This window comes from Miniopterus schreibersii, assembly GCF_964146895.1.
Source record: "Miniopterus schreibersii genome assembly, chromosome: 6".
Lineage (NCBI taxonomy): Eukaryota > Metazoa > Chordata > Mammalia > Chiroptera > Miniopteridae > Miniopterus > Miniopterus schreibersii.
The window spans coordinates 87,407,945-87,420,011 of NC_138107.1; the positions used below are offsets into that span (position 1 = coordinate 87,407,945).

The 12,067-nt window shown below is 39.9% G+C and overlaps 1 protein-coding gene across 4 annotated transcripts in view; it reads left to right on the forward strand.

The window, feature by feature from the left end:
* MAP3K4 (mitogen-activated protein kinase kinase kinase 4) overlaps positions 1-12,067 on the forward strand; it is a 72,834-nt gene that overhangs the window by 22,595 nt on the left and 38,172 nt on the right. For all 4 annotated transcript variants that reach the window (XM_081140694.1, XM_081140691.1, XM_081140693.1 and 1 more), the window contains exons 3-5: positions 1,013-2,343; positions 8,689-8,931; positions 11,865-12,011. In XM_081140694.1, coding sequence (XP_080996820.1) covers positions 1,013-2,343; positions 8,689-8,931; positions 11,865-12,011 — 1,721 coding nt within the window. The remainder of the gene's footprint in view (positions 1-1,012; positions 2,344-8,688; positions 8,932-11,864; positions 12,012-12,067) is intronic.

Here is a 12,067-nt window from a genome sequence, read left to right on the forward strand (position 1 = left end):
TAGTTATTCCTTTTATTTTAAATTTGAATTTAATGTGGCTTTTACATTTAAGCTTTTAACTTTTTAATTTTTACCATTATCTGTATTGCTAGTAAAGGAGACACTAAGTCTCCTGAGATAGAAAGTTTTTTTGTGAGTAATTGTTTTGTAGTTGTTTTTTAAATATGTTTTTATTGATTTTAGTGAGAGAGGAAGGAGGGAGAGAGAGAGAGAAAGAGAGCAAAATGTCAATGAGAGAGAAACATTGATTGGCTGCCTCCTGCACACCCCCTACCAGGGATTGAGCCTGCAACCCAGGTACATGCCCTGACCAGGAATCAAACCAGCCACCTCTCAGTGCACGGGTCAGCGCTCAACCAACTGAGCCACACCAGCCAGGTCTGTCTTCAGTGTTCTTAATGTTAAGTTTAAAATGTTATTGTTCATTTGTTTGTGGCCGAGAAGAAATCAAGGAATAGAATAAATTAAGGCTTACATTTTTGCTTGTCATCTGTGTTTCAGTTTTCTATGAGAATAATGTTAAAGTGCCTTAAGGATTCTCTCCTCAGTCTACTTCATTTTACAAATGAGAAAAGTGACCCAGAAAACTTAAGTGATTTGCTGTAAGTTTATTCACTTAGTTCATGGCAAAGGAAGGACTCGCAGGTGTTTTCTAAACCAGGTCTCTGTGAGATGTGCCCTACTGTTTCTCTCCTTTTAGCTGAAGGTGATAAATTGTGAAGATGTGACTAGCTAGGTAACTGTACTTTGTAGTGTGGAGGTGAATAGCTCATTTTAGGTTAGTAGTGGAGAATGTTAGACTATAGCAAGTATAGTACAGCAAGGAAAATGGATACATTTTTTAAAAAAATTCAGAAATGTCATATATTTTGATTCTTTTAATTTTCAGCATATGATATGATCTTTTCTCCAATAACCTGAAAATATGAGTACATGTGAATATCAATTTTACTGAAATTATTGAGAATAGCTTCATATTTTGGAGTAATATAATACTGTTTATTTTTTATAGAAAAAATGAATGCATCAAATCAGCCTCCACATAGAGACACTGGAAAAATTGAGGAGAAGAGGATCCGCGCAGCTCTTAGGACAACTGAGCGCGACCGTAAGAAAAACGTGCAGTGTTCATTCATGATGGAATCAGTGGGTGGGTCTTTGCCCAAAAAACCGATTCCAGATGTGGATCTCAATAAGCCTTACCTCAGTCTCGGCTGCAGCAACACCAAGCTTCCGGTGTCTGTGCCCATGCCTATCGCGAGAACTGCACGCCAGACTTCCAGGACTGACTGTCCTGCAGATCGCTTGAAGTTTTTCGAAACTTTACGACTTCTGCTAAAGCTTACCTCAGTCTCGAAGAAGAAGGACAGGGAGCAAAGAGGACAGGAAAATACATCTGCTTTCTGGTTTAACCGATCGAATGAACTGATCTGGTTAGAGCTGCAAGCCTGGCATGCGGGACGGACCATTAACGACCAGGACCTCTTTTTATATACAGCCCGTCAAGCTATACCAGATATTATCAACGAAATCCTTACTTTCAAAGTGAATTATGGGAGCTTTGCCTTAGTTAGAAATAGAGCTAGTTTTAATGGTACCCCGGTAGAAGGACAGTGCAAAGCCCCTCATGGAACAAGGATTGTGGGTTATTCAACATATCATGAGCATCTCCAACGTCAGAGGGTGTCGTTTGAACAGGTAAAGCGGATAATGGAGCTGCTGGAATACATAGAAGCACTTTATCCATCGTTGCAGGCTCTTCAAAAGGACTATGAAAAATATGCTGCAAAAGACTTCCAGGACAGGGTGCAGGCACTCTGCTTGTGGTTAAACATCACAAAAGACTTAAATCAGAAGCTAAGGATTATGGGCACTGTTTTAGGCATCAAGAATTTATCAGACATTGGCTGGCCAGTGTTTGAAATCTCTTCCCCTAGATCGTCTAAAGGCAATGAGCCAGAAGATGAGGAAGATGACACAGAAGGAGAATTGAAAGAGTTGGAAAGTAGCTCAGATGAGAGTGAAGAACAGACCTCTGATCCAAGGGTGCCAGAAACCAGGCAGCCCACTGACAACACTTTTAGCTTCCAGTCGCAGGACTGCGCCTCTAAGAAGCTTGAAAGGCTTGAATCAGAGGATGATTCTGTTGGCTGGGGAACACCAGACTGCAGCACAGAAGCTGGCTTTAGCAGACACTGTCTGACTTCTATTTATAGACCATTTGTAGACAAAGCACTGAAGCAGATGGGGTTAAGAAAGTTAATTTTAAGACTTCACAAGCTGATGGATGGTTCCTTGCAAAGGGCACGTATAGCACTGGTAAAGAGTGACCGTCCAATGGAGGTAGGTTTCCAGCAGGCATCAGTATGGTCTTCTCCTTAGTTCCATTAGTCCTTGTAAATTACAGTGTATATTGTGTTGATTATTATGTGCTTTCATAGTCTTGATATTTTTAAGGCATAAGTGGTCGTTATAAATTGTAGATTTAAACATTTCTATAAAGTACTGTGAAAAATGAGGAAATGGATCTATGAAAATTGTACAAAATACAGTGAATTAAGTATAAGGTGGTGTGTGGAGGGAAAAAATGCAACCATATAAATATAGGATGGAGAAGGACGGGCTAGGTATAAATAAGAGGGACGAAGCCACAGTCGTGGGCGACCACAGGCTGAATGTGAGTCAGTAAAGAAGTCAACATGATGCTAAAGTATTTTTAAGTTCATATGGCATCCAAGGTCATGGATATAGTTCTTTCTCTATTCGCAATAGCTTACTCCTTTTTTTAGTAGCACGTCCAGTTTTGGTCACTGGATGTTAAAGGGATGTGAATTGTAAAGAACTGAGCAATGATCAAAGGAAAAAAATACATGCTATTTGGTAAGGTTTAGCAGAGGTGTTGGAGTCTCAGGGAAGTCTTAATTATTATCAGATACGTGTTTTGATCGGTGAAGATTTTTCAGATATGTGTTTCGATCGGTGAAGATTTTTGTGAAAGGAATATATTCGCTTGTTAGAGGAAGTGGTTGAAATTGGGTTTTGTGCACATTTAGCTTTGACAGCTTGATATCTCAAATTCTTTACTGCTAAGGGTGGTGAAGCTAAAGGGCCCTACTGTTGGATATTGTTCTCGAGAGTAACGGTACAAGTGAGTTTTCTTTGTAAGTGGTGAGTGTGCATGTTCATTTGGCTGAAAGCAAAAGAACCCAGGTCTTTGAGAGCCCTTCTACCTGTGTGAGGCTCTGGTTCTAAATTTTAGTAGCTATATGCAATGTATATACCTTTTTTAAAAAATTAGTTTATTACATAATCTGAAAAAATAATTTATTTTTAAACTGATGGTCAGGTCATGAACCCTTAGGAGGAGTAGTCAAGCAGTCACATAGTAAGATGTTTGCAAAATGAATCAATAATTTGTAGCTATAGGAGGTTATTTTACTTCAAGTATTATTTTGATTAGAAATCTTAAAGATGAATCTATATTGTGATTTTCTTTAGTATTTTAACGGAATGATTTTTTTTTTTTTTTTAGAGGAAATGAGTTTTTCCCCCTTTAGTCTGTGAATAACTGTTTTATGATAAGATTTTATTATGATGCAGGTTTCAAAATCAGAGCAAAACTGGATCTGTAATAAGGATTTGTCATGTGTTTCAGATAGAAGAACTTACTTTGATCTAGGTTTTTGGCTGGAATGGTTTAGTTCCAATGAGGACACATGTGGGTAAGACAGCATTGATGATTTTTTATTGTGAAGCACTAGTTTTGAAGTAATAGGAATGAAAAGGCTCTGGCAGTGTTACTGCATCTCTGATTCAGTGGTTCTCATAGGAGAGGGCTGGTGGTATGGTGAGGGCTCAGGGAGGTGTGTCTAGGCTTAAAACTGCCTTACATGGTGCACCCACATTGTCTCTTCCCCCAGACCCTGGCAGTGAACCATTGCCACTAACAGGAGTGCTTTGTGTCCTTAGATGTGTTGGAATAGGAAAAACATTGAGAACGAGTGCACTGCATTTTACGTTAGAATTTATGTTGAAAAGAGACAGTAGTAGTAGTAGCCCGTAGTTTTGGATTTCCATCAAAGTTGTGTCCCTTTGGTTTGACCAAGAGAGATTTAACTGAAAAGGTTATCCTTGTTATAGAAGAAAAGAAACATACAAATTCAAAGCTTAATAAGTATGTGATTAAAGATTTGTCTGTTAAAATTATCTGTAGATTGTTTGCTTAAAAAAAAATGAAGTACAGAAGCCCCTGTTGTTTTAAATTTGGGTTTATAAAATATTATTTTTGCCAGATAGTAAAAGAGTAACCCAGAGCTAAAGTAGAAATGTTTCTGTATTGGAGATTAATCCAGATTAATAAAAGACAAGGCTCTGAAATAACTAACTCAGTAGGAAAGTAAGACTTTATTTTTATTCCCATTTCAGGAACTTAAGTCTGTAATGGGAGGTGTATTTTGTGAACACATGTACACTCCTATCTGGGTTGGTTTTGCTTTAGTCTTTTTACTAAGTATGTTGGGGAAAGATGTACAGTTTTGAAGTCAAATAATGGATTCCGTTTCCTGATGTGGCTCTTTCTCACCACATAACTTTGTAAATGACTTAATCTTTCTGACCCTAAGTCTTCACATCTGTAAAATGGGTATAACACTTTCCTGCCTACCTCACAGGGTTGTTGTGAGGCTTAAGAAGTCAAATATAAACTATTATTTCTTAAGAACTCTTGTTACATTTTTTCCTCCCTTGAAGCTAACTGTAAGTCAGTATGGGCTAGACTATTCTATATTTTTGTTTTAAAAGTGTATTTTACCTTTTAGTTACCAAATAATTGTGTATTTTAATCACATAAAGTAGTTTCAGAATTGCTCACCAGTACCCCTGTGAGGAATAAATTTACCAACTAGAGTACAGTGTCTAATTCCATTCTTTTGTCTTTAGCTTTATAGAACACAGTTTTCCAAGACTAGTTAGGTTAGCACCCTTTTCCTTTACCCTCTCCAGTGAGGTTATATCATACATTTGTATTGTAGTTAGATTCATTTATTCAGTCCGCATTGTGTCCTGAGATTTCCGTGTTCCAGTTGATCACTCCGTGTGTTGTACAGACTGTGGGTTTTGTGCATTTAAAATGTTAAAAGCCCATAACATATTTAAGCCACAGATTGTGATATGGTTAGTTTGTGCTTCTTTTTTATTTACTTTATGAAATTTATATATTTTTAGAAGAAAAATATAAAATGAAATTTTATATTTTAATGTAATATACCAAAAAATTAGCTGTCTGACTTTGACTGCATATTATGCATATTACCTCAAATTCTAGGAGGATTTTTGGTAATTCTGTTAATTACTTTCTTTTGAATGGGAAATTATTATGTAATTATTATAAACTTAGTGGCCAGCGAAATATCATTTGTCTTTGAATCTAACAATAATTATGCTAATTTTTTTTATAAGCACAAGAAACCCTGAAGAGGTTGCCTTTTATATTTAGAGTGGACAAAGCCTGTAGAAACTAGGATATGCATCTGTAAATAACAGCAGCTACCATTTATTGAGTCAGACACAACTGAATGCAGTGGCATTTTTATTTCTACATTTTCCAGATACGGAGAGTTGATGACTTGGCCCAAATCACAGAAGCTATAGATTGTTGAAGGGATTCAGACCTAGGGGTTGGGGATACCAGACTTAAAGCTATGCTCATGGTTTCCAAACCTGGCTGCACATGCGTATCACCCAGGGATCTCTGACAGATGCGCTCACCCACCCCTTGGTTGTAGGCAAGTCTGAGTCTCCCGGGTAGGGCAGGCGCACTGGCATTTTAACCTGTTACATGCTTCCTGCGTAGCCAGTAGCCAGACCGGCACAGGTGCAGCTGTGAGTCAGCCCACTGGGAACAGTAAGGAGGTGACGGTCCCCCCCCCCCCCCGCCCACTCTCACAATCAGTGTTCATACAGTTTTTATAGGTAACTTTTATTTGCTCCAAGCATCACCTGTCTGATTTCATTAGTAAAGTTACATGAACTTTTTAATTGAGGTAAGTGTGAAGCTAACAAGCACATACTTGCTTATTTGCCTGTAGGTTTTGTGTTTTCTTAAAAGAAGCATACTTTGAGGGCAAATAGGAAGTTGTGTTTCAGTTTGCAAGAGAGAACCGGACCTGTGACAACAGCAGCAACACAAGACCAGTGGCGAGCGTTCATTGTGTGGGCACTCTGTGGAGGGTCAAGGCTGCACGTGTGAGTGCGGAGCAGCGTGGGCACCCAGAACTGGCTGCAGAGCCCGCCCTTAGCCCATCGTACCGCCTCCTGTGGTTATGCTTTGTCCCATGCGGTGCTTTAAATATTTGTGACTAGCAGCTGTTATGGCCAGCGTTTAAACATTAGAAGATTTCACATGAAAATCTGGATGTTTTGTTTCCTTTGACATGGGGGAGGTCTGTCCACACTGGGCCCACGTTGCCCACACGACAGCACCTGGTGTGCCCCCGTTTCCCACTCCTCACCGCCACCTCCCCTTGCTCTCCCGTTCACCCCACTCTCCTGGCCCTGTAGACGTTTCGTTGGTGATGGGACCCCTAGTCCAGGGTCACAGAAAGATTTGATCTAGCCCTTCATTTTGTAAAACAATATGCTTTTGTTTTACTTATTTTTCGAAGTAGATGAAAAAGCAAAGTTGCTCTTTACCCTCTATCCCTGCTCAGGGTAGTAGCTGGTTCATATCTTCTAGACTTTTTGTGCTCGTATAAATATATATCTTTGTATGTACTGCAGATATTTTTTTTCCCAAGAAAGCAGTATAACCCTATGTTTATTCTACGATGGGTGGGCAGTGTTCTCTACTTTGAGTCTGTCGTATGGGTGTGCTCGATTCCATTTGACAGCTATGTGCTGTTGTTACATTGCATCATACCATGACTTATTTAACCAGTTCACACTTGGCGTCAGCCCTTTTGTCACAACCCTGGTAAATAGGCTTTGATAGCTCCCTTGCTCTCTGGTACAACAGGCCGGGTAGGCTTCCTCTGCATCTGCTTCAGACTGGGAGTCCAGGGTATCTGGCAGGAGCCCTCACTCCTCCTGTTGGGAACTGGGGTTCTAGGACCACAGTCTGGGCACTGGTGTTGCTCTTTGCCCCTGAAACAGCTGGTCACCGTTTTAGTTCCTCAAACAGATAGAGCACCACACGCGCGCGCACGCACATCACAGGTTCATACTGATACTGATACAATTCACATTCAGGATTTCAGATTTTTATTTAATCTCCTCACACTTATCACAGGTAATAATTTTTAAAATTATGTGGCTATATAGGAATCTTTGCTTGTTATGGGAAACTAAAGTATGTATTTATTTAAATACAAAAAATGTGCGTTGAACATAAAAGAATGTGATGGGGGAGACCACTTGAGTTCCCTAAATGACAGGGAGCATAGATATGAATGACACCTAGAGGCAGAATACCTATTAATTGGTGACATTTTAAGTTGAAGAAAAGTTGAGATTTTCAAATTTTGATGGCTCCAGTTTTCTCAACGAAGTTCGAAGAAGGCAAGGCTTTGACTATGACTGGTCAGCAAGATGTTGCCAGAGGCTTAAAACAGTGAGAAACTTCCAAACCCCATGTTTTATAGGGAAAAGTACAGTGGGTGAGCAGCACTCGGGGTCCCAGGAAGCATCAGGTAACAGATACTTGAGCGGGATTAGCCAGGTCAGTTTTATGAGTTTTTTCCTATCAGTATCATTCAGTATATAGCTCAGGAGAAAAAACGGATGAAGAAACTGGTTGACTGCACTGGTTTTTATGTTCACATAAGGGGCTACCTGGTTTTACAGTCTTTCTTGAATTTTAATAATGTTCTGGTTTTCAGTGTAGAGATAGTTGTGAGTAATACCATTTATAACCTTAAAAATAAGAGTTCCTATCATTTTAATAAAAAATATATGATGGCCCTGGCTGGTTTAGCTCAGTGGTTAGAGCGTTGGCCCACGGACTGAAGGGTCCCGGGTTTGATTCCCGCCAACGACACGTACCTCGCTTGCAGGCTCGACCCTGGGCTCGTGGTGGGCCACGTGCAGGGGGCAGCCAGTTGATGTGTCTCTCTCACACTGGTGTCTCTCTCTCCCTTCCTCTCTCTCTGAAAAGCATTGGAAAAAATATCCTTGGTGAGGAGTAGAAAATATACACAGTGGTGCCTTGGTTTTCGAACGTCTCCGTTGACGAACATTTTGGTTTACGAACGCCGTAAACCCGGATGGAAATGCCTTGGTTTCCGAACACGCCTCGGAAGTGGAACACGCCACGGCTCCCGCGGAGGGTGAGATCCTGAGGCCCAGCTCTAGGCTGGTGATCCCTCAGTTTCCGAATGTTTCAGAGCTAGGTCTTCCGGAGCCGATCGCATTCGAAAACCGAGGGACCACTGTGTATATATATGATGAAAAAGATGAACTTAATTCTATTTCTGCTATATTTTTTTGAAAAGTTACAATTTCGTTTTAGTTCTTGTTATGGTTTTCTAATACTTTAGAACTTTCTGGGTCTATTTTGAAATGTTAAATTATTGTCAAGGTAACTTTTCCTATAAAGTTATGATTTTTGTAGATTTGTCAGCAAATTATAGAGAATAATAGATTATAGCTATGACCTCATGTATGCTCTTTTAACCTTTGTTGAATTTTTGTTAGTTTTCTGAATTTCCAGATCCCATGTGGGGCTCCGACTATGTGCAGTTGTCCCGACCGCCACCCTCTTCAGAGCAGAATTGTAGCACTGTGTCTTGGGAGGAGCTCAAGTCCATGGACTTACCCTCATTCGAACCTGCCTTCCTAGTCCTCTGTCGAGTCCTCCTGAATGTTATCCACGAATGCCTGAAGTTAAGGCTGGAGCAGAGACCTGCTGGAGAACCATCTCTCCTGAGTATTAAGCAGGTTTGTTTCAAAGACTGTTTAAAAACATATAGCAATCATTATGTTATTCTACAGGCTCATAATTTTTATTTTTAGGACTTTCCCCCTAATTGTTGCACAAAGTGAAAAGTGAGTATATGTTAGTGTTTTCAAGCTGCTCTTTTTAGGGTAATTGAAAATATCCTTTACATGCAGTCCTCAAAGATAAGATTGTGGTTCAACCTTTCTGTTACTCACTTCCTTGTCTAAGAGGATGTGAAAGTATGGTGATGATACAACCTCCTATATCCTACTAATATTGTTCTTTGAAGACTAAAAACTTAAAATTAGATCATTTAAGTTCTTTAAATTTATTTTTTCATTCCTTTTAAGCAATATGCAAACAAATAAATGTCTTTAGAGTATGCAGAGGGGAGGTATTGGGACTTTTTTCCTGCTTAAGCAATGTGTAGCTTAAACCGAGTCGCAGCTTCTGGTTTCTCAGTTGTTCGTTTTGGGTGAGATGTATGGCTAGAAGCAGTTGTATCTAGCAGAGTGAGTGCTGAAGGGGGTTAGTACTTAGCTTCATGACGGTAGCACATTGACAGTCACTATGTGAAGTAGACATTGCAGACTGAGAAATAAGTTATGTTTCTGTAGACTGTGCATATCCGTCCCTGGAGATTGAAGAGCTAGGAGCTCCTTGTCTCTGAAGGACGGGATGGAGCTTAGGGGACAAGAGTGGCTGAGGAAGGCCAGGTGCAGGGCAGGTACAGCAGGACTTGGATTTGTTAGGGGTGTGGGTTAGGTGACTAATGGAGGCGGAGGTGGGTGCCTGCACCTCATCAGCCCTGCAGATCCCATCTAGCTGCCCCCGGAGCTGGTGCCCACCTCACCTCTACTTCCCCCTTTTTGTCGTGGTTCCCGTAGTCATGTGTGGTTTTCACTTGCCCTCCACATTGCCGCAGTCATTTAGCAAGTTTTGGTAAAACACTTGCTTCCCTTCCCCACAAAACAAATACTTCAGGAACATAACCCTGTAAAACAAGGTGGAGTTTATTTTTTGCTATTGTGAGGATTAAAGAGTTCTTTATGTTAAAACAAACAAAAAAAATACATTACTTAGATTAATGTAGCATTACTGGAGTAAAACTAAAGTAGAAATTTTGACTTAAATGCATTCAAAGTTGTAGTTGTAAGCACATGGTGACATCTTTAGAATGGAAATTTATGTCTAGATAATCTGAATAGAACACTTTTTTTTTTTTTTTTAAATATATCTTTATTGATTTCAGAGAGAGGAAGAGAGAGAGATAGAAACATCAATGATGAGAGAGTCATTGATCAGCTGCAGCCCGCAACCTGGGCATGTGCCCTGACCAGGAATTGAACCCTGATCGCCTGGATCCTTGGTCGACATTCAACTGCTGAGCCATGCCCGGCCGGGCTGAATAGAACACTTTTTAATAGATTTAACACTAGCCTCTTCTGTCCTATTGTAATTATTTTTCAAACATTTTAAAGGGAAACTTGTAAAAGCAATTCTTTTTTCTTTTTTCATTAAAAAAATTTATTTTAGAGAGAGGAAGGGGAGAAAGAGAGAGAGAGAGAGAGAGAGAGAGAACGAAACATCTTTGTGAGAGAGAAACATGGATTGGTTGCCTCCTGTACACATCCCGACTGGGGGGTCGAACCCACAACCCACTATGTGCCCTGACCGGCAGTAGAACCCACAACCCTTTGGTGCATGGGAAGATGCTCCAACCAACTAAACCACACCTGCCAGGGCTGTAAAAGCAATTCTTGTTTATTTTAGAACATTTGAAAAGTACAGAAAATGATACAAAAATGAAAGTTATCCTGCCATTCAGAGGTAACCACTATAACATTTTGGTGCATTTCCATTCATTTTCTTCTTGTACATACATATTTTAAAATGTACATATGCAAGTTTAAAAATAAACTATATACCTATATGTTTATGACTTTTTACCCTTTAATATTTTTTAAAACAAGATTTTAAATGGGTGCAATAATGCTCTGCTATCTAGGTGCATCATAATTTATTTAACACATTGCTCTGAGTAATATTGTGGTAAATATATTTGTATATAATATTTAGTCTGCATCTCTGATGATTTCTTGAGTATAAAACATAAAAATGGATTGGTAGTCATATATTTTTAGATTCTAGAAAGTTTGTACCAGTTTACTTTCCCAGCGCAGCACAGAGGTTCCTTTTGTGTCTTTATCAATGTATATTAAAGCTGATGTGACTGTAACCTCAGGCCCACATTCCCTGCTGCTTAGGATTATGCAGGTGTTCTGTCCTGGCACATCACTGAGGGGAAAGACCTTCCAGGCCATCGCTTGCCTACCTCTTTCCAGCGTTGCCTCTGGGCCTGCACATTGGGGTTTTACTCATCTTTTCGTTTCCTCTTTTCCCCTTGACTTCCATCTAACTTCATCAGATTAATCTTAGGCTTGTTAGTGTGATTATTATAGTTTTTTGATGGGAAAAGCCACAGTCACAGTAGGTAAAATATGCTGAATTATTACAAAGGCTATCATGCTCTGTGGCAAGTATATTTCAATCTTTATTATGATTAAAGTGATGAGATTTTTCTCTTGTATACCTTGTCTTACAGTGTACCATAGTAGAAAAATGTATCTTTTTCTACAGAATTTATTTTCTATGTAAACTTATTGGTAGGAGGGTGTATTTTAGCAAATCAGTTTTTGTTTCTATGGCCTTTTCTCTGCATTCGTACTGTGATACTCAGTGCTTTGTTTTCACTACTTTGTTCTTACCCAGTTGAGACTAAGATATTGCATAAGAATCTGGAAAATATTTTAGGTTTTTCAGAGGTAAGGTTCCTTTTTTGTTTTTTGAGGATTTAAGTGGGAGCTGTGAAAACGGACACGTAGTCTGGTCAGGCTGTGTGAAATGACAGAATTTGTGACTTCTCCTGCAGCTGGTCCGGGAGTGCAAGGAGGTGCTGAAGGGCGGCCTTCTGATGAAGCAGTACTACCAGTTCATGCTGCACGGCGTCCGGGACGGCCTGGAGGAGGCCGACTGCAACATCGACGCCTTCGAGGAGGATCTGCAGGAAATGCTGATGGTGAGGGCAGTGGGACACGTCTTCCCCGCATCTATCTAGCTGTGTGTGTGAGGGCT